Below are 16,027 nucleotides of genomic sequence, written 5' to 3'. Positions count from 1 at the left end.
CCCTCATGTGAAGAGTTGTTGTATTGATATTGTAAATTTAACATTTTATTAAATTTTTTAATTAACATTATTAAAAATATATATATAAAATACATATTATTAATCTTATACGAGGACAGTAAAACTTTTACAAATTGGTTGGCAAGAAAATTTTTATCATGCGGCGGCGGGGCGGTTAAAAACGAATGCTATGCAGTCCAAAGTACGGCCTTGCACAAAACCGGCCACGGAATCGTGGAAACTTCCAAAATTGAAGCAAACATTTTTTCAACACGCAAAAATACGTGTACAATTTGAAAGTGATTCAGTTTGACGAATGCCTCACAGAAAATCTGAAGATTTCAATTTCGAACGCCCACCTCCCTCTCCCTCTCCCTCTCCCTCTATCTCTTATTAATAAGCGGTCCTCTTGCTTTGCTTTCTTCGATTTCCCATTATCCACAAAACCTTTTCTCTGAATTCCTTTCACCTGAAAGCATGAGATTCATCTACTTCTTCGCGATTACAGTGTGTCTCACGGTCTCATCCGCTCCAATCTCTGCTCACTTCCTCCCCAACATAACATCGATACCGCCGTGGTTAAATGCCACACGTGGCGCGTGGGACTCGTTCCGGAATTTCACCGGGTGCCACCCCGGCGAGAAAGTCGACGGTTTGTCCAAGCTCAAGAACTACCTGCAACACTTCGGTTACATCACCAACTCCTCGTCTGACTTCACCGACGACTTTGACGACGCTCTCAGGTCCGCGCTCGAGACCTACCAGAAGAACTTCAACCTCAATGCCACGGGCGAGCTAGACGAACGGACCCTCCAGCAGATCGTGCGGCCCAGATGCGGCGTCCCCGACATCGTCAACGGCTCGACGACCATGAATTCCGGCAACAAAACGACGTCGCCGTCGAACGCCACGCATTTCCACACCGTCTCTCACTACACCTTCTTCCCCGACACGCCGCGGTGGCCGGAGAGCCGGCGGGACCTGACCTACGCGTTCCTGCCGGACAATCAGCTCTCGGACGACGTCAAGAGCTTGTTCTCACGCGCTTTCGAACGGTGGTCCTCCGTGACGCCGCTGACCTTCACGCAGACGGAATCGTTCTACGGCGCGGATATCAAGATCGGATTCTTCGTCGGGGACCACGGCGACGGAGAGCCGTTCGACGGCGTGCTGGGGACGCTGGCCCACGCGTTCTCGCCGACTAGCGGGCGGCTCCACCTGGATGGCTCCGAGACCTGGGTGGTCTCCGGTGACGTGACCACCTCCTCAGTGACTTCGGCAGTGGACCTGGAGTCCGTGGCCGTGCACGAGATTGGGCATCTACTAGGGCTTGGACATTCATCGGTGGAGGACGCGATCATGTACCCTACGATCCCGTCGCGGACCAGGAGGGTCGAGCTGGCCAACGACGATGTCGCGGGGATTCAGTGGCTATATGGTGCAAACCCCAGTTACAATGGTTCTTCTACTCCGTCTCCGTCCACTGGCGCTGAGGAGAGGGACAATAGCAATGCTGTGCACATGACTTCGGGCCCCATGTGGGCCATGAGGGCCTTTTTGGCCGTTGGATTTGGGTTGTTGCTTTTGTAGTTTTTACGCCATTTCCGATTCGTTTTTATTTTTTAAATTCCTTTGATTTTGTATTTAATTAGTGATAGAGGGGATATGAGACATTGCTATATTGATTTGTAAATGATTGTTTTTATACACAGTTTATGATTGATGATATTATACGACGTAGTACCCTTTTATTTCACCTTCTCCAAAATTCTTCTTCTTCAGTCTCGGTGGAATTGGGACTTTTTCTCAATATTTTATACGATGGAAACTCCTGCGGATACTAAGAGAGATTAAAAATTGTTATCTGCGGTTGGATTGGGAATAGGTTTAGGGATGATTACAGTTAAATTGATTACAAATTCTTGTTTATACATATATAAAATGGATTAGAATATCTGGTGATCGATCTGAATGAAAGATTTTATGGGAGTAGTTCGAACGTGTCAAATAAAGCGATGAATAGAGTGGAGGAGCATCTATTAGGTGATTTAAATTTAAATCCAAAATATTATAAATTTGGTGCGCGCTTTCCTAATGATTTATGAACTTTAATTGTTTATGATTACGAATGTTGGCGCAGCTGGTAGGTGATTATCTTCTTCTTCTTCTTTTTCTTTTTTTCTTTTCTTTTTTTTTTAAAAAAAAAAAAATTAATTAATTAATTAATTAGGGTTAGGCTCGTGTCTCTTTAGTCAATTCTTGAGAATTTATGATGGTCAAACTAATGGGGTTCAACAACCTTATAAGCCAACTATACAGAACGAAGAAAAAATATTTATTTAATACTTAAGACTCGCATTAATTATTTTGTACTGGTTAGTAATACTAATTTAGGTGGTAAAGAATCATTTCTCTACTTAATTTATGTTTAATTCTAGATAGAAGAAATTGCAAGTCCGTGTAATTTTAGAGAATTGCTGGAAAATCTCGATCCCAGTTTTTGTCGAGCAAGTCGGTAATGATTGGATTCTTTTTTTTAAAAAAAAATAATAATAAAAAATAGTACTGATTTCATTCGTATCATAAAAAAAAAATTAGAGCATTAAAAAACTCTAAACAACCGATGATGGAATCCTTGATAAAATAATAGTCTTAATACAATCAGGAAAAGACCCCAACTATATTCAATTAACTCATTGAGTGACATCTTCTTTTGCCAAATAATGAGCTGCCGCATTGGTTCCACGTGGAGTATAACATACTTTTCAAAAGTGGAAATCCTAGAGAAGAGTCCGAATATCAGAGATGATATTTCCATGTAGACTCCAATTGAATCCCGATCTGTTTATAGCATTTGCCACTATTAAAGAACCCCTCCCCCCCCCCCCCCAAAATAATAGATGTTAATCCTTGATTCCTACAAAATTCAACCATGTAAAGCAGCAAGTGCCTCAGCTATCTCAGGATCTACTAAGAACACTAGCAATAGACACCCTACCATTTTCCCTAATTTAGGAAAAATTTAAGAAATCAAACCACATTTTTTTTTCTATACAAATACCCCACAACAGTTTCCCTCTATCTTTCCTTATATCATTAAAATAATATTTTTTACTTTTTTACTTTTTACTTTATTTTTGTTTTTGTTTTTTTTTTCATTTCTTTTCTTCTCTCTCACTCCCTCGTGCCTAATTCCAAATGAAGAAGCCAGCCTCCCATGGAGGTTGAGATCAAATTTGGGCCTTTTGCCTTCTTCTGTAGAGCTCCAAAATCATATGCATGAACCATCAAAGACCGGCTTGAGCTTGTGGAAGGAATTTCTGAAGCCGAGTCTAAATCTCTTTAGATGAAGATAACCCACTTCTTCAGTGGTTGGGTTTGGCAATAGATTCTGCTGTGAAGGACAAACCATCAAAATGACGCATACCAGTTCCAAACAGAGTCCCGTGCTGCCATGAAGGATGCGTGAAGGAGATGAAGTTCTTGAGGTTGAGGATACGTGAAGCCGTGAAGGAGAGAGAGTCAGAGAGAGTGACTTTTTTTTATTATTAAAATATTCTATTGGGTAGCACTGTAGCTACCCAAGGCTGTTGGTTAAATTAACTTAAGTTTAGGGAAATTGCTGTGAGACTATTTTGTAGTTTTTTTTTAAAAAATTTTTCTTATTTTAAGGAATAGAATAACTTATAGGGAATCTGCTTCTAGTGCTCTAAAGCAATCACTGAATAAGAAGCAACAGCAAAAACAGTTCCCTGACCATCACGCACAACACAACCAAATCCCAATTTTCCTTTCTTAGAATTAAGGACAGCATCCCAATTAGCTTTGTAAATTCTTGTGGGGGGAGGGCACCAAATAATAATTCTATGAGACAGAAATACCTTCAAGTTCCAGCAATGATATATCAGTCTCCATAACTCCCTTGTACTCTCCTATGGCCGTGGTAGCTGATAATATCACATCATTAGGATGAAGAAAATCTCCTCTGTGGATGACTGAGTTCCTCCTAAACCATATTCTTCGCGCTATCTCCACGTTAATGTCAACCTCACCCGGTGTACATAAATCAAAAAACTTCTCCATCACCTCCTTAAAGGAATAACCTGGATTAGAACATTTTTGAATTTTCATCCCACAAAACCCTCACACATCAGACGCCGAGGGACATTCCATAAAACGTGGAGCACCGTTTCCTTTGCCGTTTTATAGAAAACTCATGCAGGGTCAAGATCTTTACCTTTTCTAAGCAGGTTATATTTGGTGGGAAGAATATTGGGACAAGCCCTCCATACAAACATCTTAGTAGAATTTGGCATTTTCAAACCCCAAAGCCGTTTCCATAATTGATTGAAAACAGAATGGTGAAAACACTCCCCTTGAGGAGCCATTTGTTGATCTTTCTTCATATGGTAGGCACTACACACTGTAAACTCTCCTGTATTAGACTCCCTCCAAATCATCACACCTTTATGACCATATTTGCTTAAAGAAATACGAGAAATAACCCCGGCTTCCTCCTTGCAAAAAATTGAATTTAGAAGAGTCCCATTCCACCATTTTGAATCATTATCAATTAAATTACACACCTTTGCATCATCAGAAAATACTTTTCTTGGGAATTGTATAGCATACGAAGTCGGAGTGGGTAGCCATTTATCCCGCCAAATGTACACATTTCTACCATCCCCAATCCTCCAAATGAGTCCATCTTGGATCAGATCTTTGGACCCGAAAATGCTCCGCCATGTATAAGAAGGTTTTCTTCCTAAATCGGCCTCCAAAAAATTCCCCCGTGGAAAATATTCCGCTCTCAAAATCTAGCTTGCCAAATTGTCTGGATTATGTAATATATAGGTGCCAGCCCCGTTTGGCAAGCAATGCTTTATTAAAACACCTTAAAATTGAGAAAATCCAAACCTCCCGTTGTCTTGGAAACTCAACTTTTTCCAGCTTATCCAGTGGATATTTGATTCATTTTCTCTGTGCCCCTACCAGAACTTATGCATCATAGAGTTAATCTATGCACAAAGACTCATAGGAAGTAAAAAAAATGCCCATGTTATACGTCAGAATAGCTTGGATCACAGCTTTAATAAGGATCTATTTTCCCGCCTGATAAAGGAACTTTGTCTTCCAATCATGAAACCGTTGCCACACCCTGAATTGCTTTTTCTTTTTTCTTTTTTTTAATTATTATTATTATTATTATTAAGAATTCACTATTTGTCGAAAACGGACCAATGTGGATCAATTCCCAATAGAGTTTAATAGAAGAATCAGATATATAGCATGTTTGGGTATTCAATTTTTTGAAATCTGAATTCAACTATAATTTAGTGCGCAAATTCCCAGGCAATTAAAGTTTAAAAAGATGTTTTGATAATTTGACTTTTTAAGATAAAATTAAAAAAAAAAATATATTTATTTATTTTTAAAAACCCAAATAATATAACAAATAGAATTAAGATTCTTCTTTTTCCAAACATATGTCCAACCTCGAGTAAGTCAAGAACATAAAATTTCTTTGTTGAATATGGTACATTGAACGCCGGTCATTTGTGGTCTGGCATCAAATTTGTTGTGTTGCTTATTATTTTCTTAGAAATGGACTCAGTACCCGATTATTGTTTGTTTCCACGTCATTATAGAATTTAGAGCACGTCGAACTGATCAAATATGATTCCAGAGAACAGAAGAAAAAAAAACTCAAGAGTCAAGACTCATCGACGTCATCGTCGTTCTGTTTTTTGCATCGATTGTTATCAACTTAGGTACAATAATATGATTTTACATAATAAAATTGAAATAAATATATTTTACTCTAAAAAAAAAATTAATAATAAATATTTTTTTTTGGTGTATTATATATAGTAATGTACCGAAGATGTGATGTGTGGAGGCTTTGGCATCTGTCGTTGCGCCCGTTTAGCAGCAGAAAATCAATAGCCGTGATGCCCTTGTTTGGACTTTTTCTGCCGACGTTTGAATGATTAGTTTGACTTCTCGGCATGATTTTTTTCCCCTTCTTTTTGTTTGGTCCACGCGGTTTCAAATTCACCAAACGACTTCTGACGGCTCTGGAACTATATTTCGTCCTCTTGTTGGGCCTTACTTTCTTTTGAGTAACTACTGGGCCCGAACTGAACCAGCTCCAAATTGCTAAAAACCTGCCTGCCGACAAGGACCACCAGCTACTGGACCCGACCATCCAATACAATTTGCCCCCGTAAAATATAATCTTTAGTTCTGTACATTCATCAACAGTGGTGCTTAGTTTTCCATAAACATGGGCTTTTATTTTATTTTTATTTTTTTTAATATATGTAATTGAGATTACATTAAAACAGACAAAAAGAAAATACTAGAGGAGTACGGTGACGCATCCCTCCGTTGACCTGGATAATATTAGAAGTCTTCCTTATGTCTTTTTTTCTTTTCTTGTTTTACCTTTTTTTTTATTATTATTTTTATTTTATAAAAATAAGTGACTTTTAAAATTATAATTTGATTTGTGATATATTCTTATTTAATTTTGATTTAATAGTGATTTTAAAAGGCATATAATTTTTTAAATAACATAAGAAAAAAAACAAAAAGACCTTCTAAAATTACTCTTATTGACCCTAATATAAATATTAGAGCATTCTTAGTAGACTCACCAAGCCAATTTGTTGAAATTGTCTAAAATTAATCATTATCAGTCTCACCAATTTGGTGAAAAAAATTTAAAGAGTAAACAGTACTCACCAACAATAATGATCATTGTTCATTCATCAAAACAATAAAAAAACTATTAAATTTTCTCTCTTTCTTTTATTTTTTATTTCTCTCTCATGCATCACATACAACATCAATTTTGAAAATAATTATATAAATGAAACAGTGATAATGGTTATGTAAAATGACAGGATGTTTGGGTGCTTTAAAAAATTAGATGGCTAAATAGAGAAAAATATTTTTTTGCTATTTTGACTAGTAAAATTTGTTGAGGCTACTAAAGAGCATTCCTAGTAGCCTCACCAAAATAATTTTTTAGCTATTTTTGTGAGCCAATTGATGAAAACACTAAAAAATCACTCACAGCAGCCTCATCACTTTAACTAAAAAGTTTTGATGAGTTAAAATACTCAGCAATTTTGATGAGTAATATTTACTCACCAACTCTCTCACCAATTTTGTTTCTCCTTTTTCTCTCACATGATCACAGCACGCTTTTTTCCTTTCTTCTCCAATTTTCTTCTCCCATCTCCCTTCTGTCTCACACGATGATGTTCTTATTTCTTGGAAATGAAATTTTCTTTGTCCCTGACATAAACTTTGTGGTTCTTTCATTTATATTTTCTTTCTTTCTTTCTTTAATTTGGTTGAGAAGTAAATAAAAACTTCTATGAATTTCTTAGCAATGATCTAATCTCAATATAAAGATGTATGGTAGCTTGTTGTATAAAAAGATTAAATAGGAAAAGAATAAAGAAATCTGAAAAAACATTATTTAAATAGAATAGTGATAGTGAATAGTTAAAATATAGTGAGGCTGTTGGGAGAATTTTAAAAAAGTGGCTTACCAAAATAGAGAAAAGTGATTTTTAGCTACTTTGGTGAGTAAAATTTGGTGAGGGTACTAGGAATAAGAATGCTCTTACATATATTATAAAAATAAAGCTATTAAAAAAATAAAAATAAAAAATGAGCATATGAGTAGTCCGACACATATTAAAGGGGCGAGGGAGACGGATCCTTTTCACTTAAAACCAACTTGAGAAGAGCTTGTCCTTTATAAGTTGAGAGCAAAATTGTCAAATAAAATATAAAAAGATCATTTTGTCTTTCGCTTATAAACTTATAAAGGACTGTTTGAAAATTTTGTCTTTCGCTCCTAGTAGTCTCACCAAAATAGCTTAAGTTATTTTGGTGAACCAATTTGATGAAAATACTAAAAAACCACTCCCAGCAGCCTCACCATTTTAACTAAAAGTTTTGGTAAGTGAAAATACTCATCAATTGTGTGAGTAATATTCACTCACCAACTCTCTCACCAATTTTGTTTTTCCTTTCTTTCTCACATGATCAGCACACTTTTTTCTTTTTTTCTTCCATCTCCCGTCTCTCTCACACAATGATGTTCTTATTTCATGGACATGAAAGTTTTTTTGTCCCTGACAGAAACTTTGTAGTTTTTTCATTTATCTTTTCTTCTTTTTTTTTTTCTTGAATTGGGTTGAGAAGCAAATAAAAACTTATGTGAATTTCTTAGCAATAATCTAATCTCAAGATAAAGGTGTATGATAACTTTTTATATAAAAAGATTAAATAGAGTAAGAATAAAAAAATCTAAAAAAAATATATTTAAATAGAATAATAATTTTTAACTACTTTAATAAGTAAAATTTGATAATTCTACTAAAAATGTTATAAGACATACTTCTTTCTGGTTGATTTCATGAACTGTCACAAGAGACATTCATTGTAACTGCAAGAAGACGGGATAGTTACGGCAAGGAAAAATAGCACTGTAGATAACTGCTGGCCCAAAATTAACTTCTATAGGAGGATTGGAAGTGGTGGAACCCAGTATTTGGACGCTTTATGTTTCTCAAAAAGCATTTTGTATTGAAGCTGGCTATAACTTTTTGAAGTCGTAGTTCATCCACAAAGTTTAGACCCAATCGATGTGAACAGGCTCTTACCAGCCCATAAAGCAAGTCAAATAGTAGTCGACTTGGAAAAGTTAGGAAATTTCCACTTGCATCGATCAACGACCACCTTTTGTGGAGTCATCTGGTTTTATCTATAGGCTTCCCCAACACCTTCCCACCAAGTTGTACTAAAAAGGTCATGCAAACTAAGTTCTCTGTGAGCCGTACAAATTTGATGGCAAAGAGTGAACGCGGATTTGGTTTTGTACAGTACCATGCAGTAACTTTGATTTGAGCCGTTGATTTAAAAGGAACTGTCTAGATTACGATAAGATAAGAGCAAGAAAAAGTTGTTGGTTTGGAAGCAAAGAGACGGGGTTGGTTGTCGGTGTGTTTTTTTTGACGGTTTATTCTGTGCTGATCAACTTAGTTATTACTTTTAGTTTAATATATGTGACTGACTTTTTATTAAAGCAAATGTTTATATCACTGTTTATTCTGTTTGATTAGGTTTTTTATTTGTAGCAGTTCTGTCTAAATTGGTTTGAATTTTTTGGTTCAAATGGAGTATTCCCTTATTTGGGATGTCTTGTGTACACTTATACGGTGATTTGGCCTGTACTTTTCTTTTCATCAATGAAAGATTTATTTTTCCTTAAAAAAAAAAAAAAAGAAAAAAAAAGAAGGGGTGTTTCCGTTATTCTCAATTTTTTTAATTTTTTTTTTCTTATGCTATTACGAAAAAATGAGTCCAATAAATGAAGGTGTATATTAAATTTCAAAAAAGAACTAAGAAAAAGAAAAAGATAGTAGTTCGTGTCTTTACAACTTGATCGTTTTGGACCTTTCATGAGCAGGTCATATGTATAAAATCCAACTACCCATGTCTCTTCTGAGTTCTGACCCTCTCCAGTACTCTTGTGAAAAAGAAAAAAATGGGACTTCTTCCATGTCCATTGCCTTGCCTCACAGACAATGAATCCGAATCTCACTCCATTAATCCCCTTCAATCAGAGTCATCATCCTCTTCTCTCTCTTCCCAACCAAGTCTACCCTCTGTTCCTTCCCTCTCCACATCATCTCAACAACATGAACAACCTACTACCACTGCCCACCACCTTTGCATAGCCACCCTCAAAGCCCACTCCTCTTATGTCTCCTCTCTAGCCGTCGCTGGCAAATTCCTCTGCAGCGGCTCTTCTAACAGCGAGATACGCTCATGGGCCCGAGATCCTTCCGGGCTCGATAACAGTTCAACAGATAACGTGGTGGCTATAAGCAACGGCGCCGTTAAGTCTCTGGTAGTTTTGGAGGATAAGCTATTCAGCGCTCATCAAGATAACAAAATCCGCGTGTGGAAGATCGATGCCGATAATCCACACCAGAAGTACAAATTCATAGCCGCCCTCCCCACGCTGAATGATCGTTTTTCAAGGTTTTTCTCCGCCAAGAACTACGTAGAGGTGCGGCGACACAAGAAGAGTACGTGGGTACATCACGTTGATAATGTTTCAGCTCTTGCCGTGTCGAGAGATGGGTCTCTTCTCTACTCGGCTTCGTGGGATCGGACGTTCAAGATTTGGCGAACCTCCGATTTTAAGTGCTTGGAGTCTGTAGGGAATGCGCACGACGATGCAATCAATGCGATAGTATTGTCCGAAGATGGGTTTGTTTACACGGGTTCGGCGGATAAGAAAATCAGGGTGTGGAAGCTTGAGCAAGCGGGAGAAAAAAAGCATTCATTAGTGGCTACGTTAGAGAAGAAGCACAAGTCGGCCGTTAATGCCCTGGCTCTAAGCACCGATGGGTCTATTCTCTATTCCGGTGCCTGTGATCGGTCGATTCTTGTGTGGGAGAAAGATGGTGAATCCAGAGGTGGTAATGATGGCGGTGGACATATGGTGTTGGTGGGTGCGCTTAGGGGCCACAGCAAAGCAATATTGTGCTTGGCCGTGGTGTCGGATTTGGTGTGCAGTGGGTCGGCCGACAAAACAGTTAGGATCTGGAGGAGAGGGGTGGAGAAGAGCTATTCTTGTTTGGCTGTGTTGGAAGGGCATCGACGCCCCGTTAAGTGCTTGGCGGCGGCTGTTGATGGAAATAGCGATCCAAGTGGTTCTGATTCTTGTAGTTGTTTTCTGCTTTACAGTGGTAGCTTGGATTGTGACATTAAGGTCTGGCGAGTATGGGTTCCCTTTCTTTAAAGGTTGTTCCTTTTTCTTTTATTTATTTTTTATTATACAATTTTGTACTTAACGATGAGAAAGTTTTTGCTTCATATTTGCAAAGTGAATTGAACTATTGAAGTGATCTACTTGTGATCTGCTCATAATTAATCTAAAGACTAATACAAGAGTCTTTATAAGTCCTAATCAATCCTTAATTTTTTATTTTTTATTTTTTTAGTAATGCATGTCTACACAAATATCCCATAAATATTTATAAAATTGGCATAATAAGATTTAGTAGTCTTTGGATAAGCTCTTAAAGTACTAATATTAGCTTTCTTAAATCTCATTTTCTTCCCTAGATGTAAGAAAAACTTATAAAAAAATTTATTGAATCAAATTTTTTTGTTGTTACCTAAACTAAAAAAATACAAAAAATTAAAAATTGTACCTTAAATCTAAGAAGTAAAAGTAATTTTCTTTAACATTATTTTACTTGTTCGTCCCTACCTCCCCTGAATGTTGCTTCTATTAGTGATCTAACCCCTGGTCTAGTTTCCTGTTCTTCCATATTTATTTTGTTTAATTTATTTTTTTTTTTTTCAAACAAAGATTGTGATATGTGAGTAGTTAAGAGAGAGAGACAGAGACGTGGGTGCGCTTTGAATGCGCGTATATATATAGGGGCCCAGGCTCTAGAAGCTTATGACTATAAGGTAAGGTTCCTATACATTTTTCGTCGTTTGATTGTTACTGAACTCCGGCCAGAAAAGATAGACTAGAAGTATAAGCTTAAATTAGGCAATATTGGGATTTTTGAATTTATTGGAATTGGGAGTTTTAACATGACCGGGGACCTAACGCCATTAAAGTCCTGTCCTCCCCCTGCTTTGTTCTTTTGCGGCACACGCACTTAATTCCACCCTCTCCATGTCTGCCCGCTCCTCAGATTGCCGGCAAGAGATAACTACGGATTTGAAATTTGCAACTCAAATTATTTGGAAGGTGATTTTTTATTATTATTTTTACAATAATTTAAAATTGGACAAATTTTCTCTCTAAATTAGATTGGAGGATATTTCCTTATGCTCTGCTAAGTCTTCTTTCTCTATGACCAAATGAAGCATTTGTTACTTCAATCATACGCCAATGTTCTTTGAATTGAGGGACCAGTAAGGCTCCTCTTAGAAATTTTTTGTACTTTTTGTATTTTTTTTCCTTAATGATAAAGGGTTTGCTGGTGTCGTGTGCCTTGTGGTGTACCTAATTATAGAAGGGTCTTTGGGCCCAATCGGTGGGGGCCCTCTGAGCAGGAGCATGAACAAAGCCCACATCTCCGACAACCATCTATTAGGAGCTCAAGCTCACCGGACTTCTAAATCTTTAGTTAGACAATCCAACACGCACTACGCCACATCCAAGAAGCATTCCTACGAGTGGTTAAAAAGCAGAGAATGTCGGGCGAATACTCTTACACCATGCTAATTAAGAGCACTAGTAGCAGACATCTAATCATATTTTTTTAAATTTAAAGAATAAAACTACTTTTTGATTTTCTATCTAAAAACACTCCACAATAGCTTTATTTAATTTTTCCATATACTATTAAAATATATATTTTTTTATTTTTACTTTATTATAAGGAGAGAGAAGAGAGGTGAGAGAAGAGAAGGAGAAGAGATGTGAGAGAAAAGAGAATCGAGTGTATGATTATAATAATCACAAGGAAATTCTTTTGGTTCTCTACACATTGGGAAGCACTATAACATTCCCAATGCTTAAGAAACTTGTAGGGAATCTGTTGCAAGTGATTTTTTGTGATTTTTTTTTGACATTTTTCCTATATTTAGGGAAGTAAACCACTTATAAGATATCTGCTAGTAATGCTCTAATAGGTTGCACGCCTCTGCTCGGAGTAGCTCCTCGAGATTTCCTTTTGTACAACACATAACTATCAAGGATCATTCGGAATAACTTCCCTGATACCATGGGAGAAACCACCCGCGATTGAATCAAGTGAAAAAGAGAGAGCCCGTGCTTCACCGGACCTCGTGATCTATAAATAGAAAAAGAAGTACACTAGTCAGGTATGCTCATGTTATTTCTTTTAGCTAATAATCTACCATTTTGCCTTCCTTCCTTTACTAACTTAACTATCGAAAGTGGTTATTGCTAGTCCCCAACGAGCCTCTCTGACTTTATTTTCCTTCTTAATTTACAGATCTCTTAAATCGGGTATTTGGCGTGCGGTTAATGCATGTATTAACGCCTTATAATATAAACTGCTTATAAAAATGGCAAAATGCATTTGTACAAAGCCTAAAAGAGCCACGGCCACATGACATAAGATAAGCACCTTAAATAAAACGATGGATCAACATGCCTCAGTCGAGTTGCTATCCAAAGCTCATAGCTTTAGTAAGTCTAGCCAAATTTGCTTTTCGGTCAGTTGTTCGATCAACTCAAAACATGACCCTCAGTTAATCATTTTCAACGGCTTACATAAGACGTTATAAATATATCATATAAATAGAAGAACAGATTAAAGTGTTTGTTTTGCTTCTAAGCAGGAGAAAACAATTTTGAGTACTCTATCTAGAACAATCAATCTCATGGCAATTCTTTTTTGCCAAACAGAAAAGTTCAGTTTGAAATGTATGAAAATTAAACTTTATTCAAATGCCTTTGAAATACGTACTGTCAGTTTTCTATGTTGTCTCTAAGCAAACACCCCTCGATCGGTCTCCAACTGAAGAGAAAAGCGATCTAGCTAGTAGTTCTGCTTCAAGGAACCTCTAGCTTATATATATATAGATGCTTTTCTCATACTTAATTAATTAAGAGAAGAACAACAAGTATATATATATATATATATATATATATATATATATATATATATATATATATATATATGTATGGAAAACGTTCTCAGCTGTTTTGGGTAACCTTACTTAATTAATTCACATCACCAAGCAATGCGACTTGCATCACTCTTAAGACAACTATGAACTGTTTGTAGGAAGATTTTTTTTTTGCCTCCTAATTTCAATATTTATCATTTTTATGAATCACATATTTATTAGTATTTCTCATATTTTATTATATTTTTAAAAAATATGATAAAAACTGATATTACAAACTTTTCAATGTAAATTTAAAAGTAATGATTGAGAATCTGAGATTTAAGAAAACTTACGTTATAAAATACCCTTTAAATTATAAAAGATATCCACGTCTCTATGTTGAAAAAAGAAGAGAAAATAAAGTAGAATTCAATCCTAAAATAATTGCTTTACGGGATAAAACAACCAGCACAAATAAAGATAAGGAGAAATGCTAGGTGTACTTAAACTTTTACAAAGGGAAGTTTACAAATTGACGTGGAGCCTCTCTTGAGGCTCCACATCAGATTAATAATGAGAAATGCTAGGGGTACTTAAACTTTTACAAAGAGATCTTTACATACTGACGTGACACATACTTAAAGACGAAAATGCCCTTGCAACAAAATCCATTATTTCAAGACCACTCATGGCCAGACGACTCACCGGACGGAAGACCCCCTTGATCCGTGGCCGGACGACTCGTCGGATCGAAGACCACCTTGTTCCGTAGCCAGACGTCTCGCCGGACTGCCGGTTCGGAGTTTCCGGCTTGCTCCGTGATTTCTCCATCACGGCCAGTGGCGCTGGGCGTCATCCAGCCACTCTGGATCCCGGCCAGACCGGCGGGATCCGGCCCATCCCCGATTGGATCTCGGCCGGGATCTGGCTATTCGCCGACCAAAAGCGTGGTTGGGGTTTCGGCTTGCTCCGTGATTTCTCCAATCACGACCAGTGGCGCTGGGCGTCATCTAGCCACGCCCGGATCCCGGCTAGACTGCCGGGATCAGGCCCATCCCCGGCCAGAACGGCCAAATCTCGGCCGGGATCTGGCTCTTCGCCGACCAAGAGCATGGTCGGGGTCGTGGTCGAGCCCTAGATTGTCTAGGATGCTGTGTTTTTTTCCGGTGGGTCTGTGATGCTGGGTTTCCGGTGGGTTGGGGTGCTGGGTTTTCGGTGGTCGGGGTTGGAGACGTGGTGGCCGGCGTGCTGAATTTCCAGCGGTCTAATGGTTTCCGAGGGTGGGTTGAACAGGAGATGAAGGGGTATTTTTGCCTATGTATTAAAATTTGTTTTAACTTGATTTAATTATTAATGAGAAATGCTAGGTGTACTTAAACTTTTACAAAGGGAAGCTTACAAACTGACGTGGAGCCTCTCTCGAGGCTCCACATCAGATTAATAATTAAATCAAGTTAAAACAAATTTTAATACATATACAAAAATACCCCTTCATCTCCTGTTCAACCCACCCTCGGAAACCATTAGACCGCCGGAAATTCAGCACGCCGGCCACCACGTCTCCGACCCCGACCACCGGAAACCCAGCACCCCGACTCACTGGAAACCCAGCATCACAGACCCACCGGAAAAAAACACAGCATCCTAGACAATCTAGGGCTCGACCACGACCCCGACCACGCTCTTGGTCGGCGAAGAGCCAGATCCCGGCCGAGATCCGGCCGTTCTGGCCAGGGATGGGCCGGATCCCGGCAGTCTGGCCGGGATCCAAGCGTGGCTGGATGACAATAATTTTCCAACACAGGCCAACCTAAGGCCCAACTTAAGCAATTTCGGCTTTCTTTTCTACTTTTTGGAGTAATGCTATACTATTTACACTTATTTTAAATTATTATTTATTTTAATGATTGATATAAAAATTATTTAAAATAAATATATCACGTCAATTAATATAAAATAAATATAATAAATAAACATGAAATGTAACATTGAGCAAAAAGCAAGAGAGGAGGAGGACAAGCTAGGGAGGTAAGGGATAGTTAATTATTAGATGTTTGGTTACTTGAAGACAATAATTAAAGATAGAAGGATATTTCTATGGACCCCCCCACACTCATTATTTGATCAATTTTACTTTTTCTATTTCCTCATCCTTTCATTCCCTCCTAATATGGGAAGAAAATTCAAATGGGCCCCAAAAAAGGAAATTCTCTCCAACCCTTTCTCTTTCATCTTTTTCCACCCAACCAAATGAAGGAAACTATCCATTTTCCCGTTCTTTCCCTTATCTCTTTTCTTCCGACCAAAGATAGTGCAAATTAGAGTTTGTTGGGACCCAACAACACTTTGATCCATGGGTAAAATTTTGCAAAATGTTTATTAA

At 37.7% G+C, this 16,027-nt stretch overlaps 2 protein-coding genes across 2 annotated transcripts; both read left to right on the top strand.

Moving 5' to 3' along the window:
• The first annotated feature begins 323 nt into the window (after positions 1-323).
• On the top strand, positions 324-1,756 carry LOC133867265 (metalloendoproteinase 2-MMP). Its single transcript, XM_062303988.1, has one exon. It carries the CDS (start codon positions 478-480, stop codon positions 1,588-1,590), a length of 1,113 nt encoding a protein of 370 aa, XP_062159972.1. The 5' UTR covers positions 324-477; the 3' UTR covers positions 1,591-1,756.
• A 7,723-nt stretch (positions 1,757-9,479) lies between these two features.
• LOC133867255 (protein JINGUBANG) lies at positions 9,480-10,947 on the top strand. Its single transcript, XM_062303977.1, has one exon. It carries the CDS (start codon positions 9,572-9,574, stop codon positions 10,835-10,837), a length of 1,266 nt encoding a protein of 421 aa, XP_062159961.1. The 5' UTR covers positions 9,480-9,571; the 3' UTR covers positions 10,838-10,947.
• Positions 10,948-16,027: the final 5,080 nt, after the last annotated feature.

Source organism: Alnus glutinosa, chromosome 1 (genome assembly GCF_958979055.1).
Source record: "Alnus glutinosa chromosome 1, dhAlnGlut1.1, whole genome shotgun sequence".
Classification (NCBI taxonomy): Eukaryota; Viridiplantae; Streptophyta; class Magnoliopsida; order Fagales; family Betulaceae; genus Alnus; species Alnus glutinosa.
This window is presented reverse-complemented; position numbering and strand designations above follow the sequence as displayed.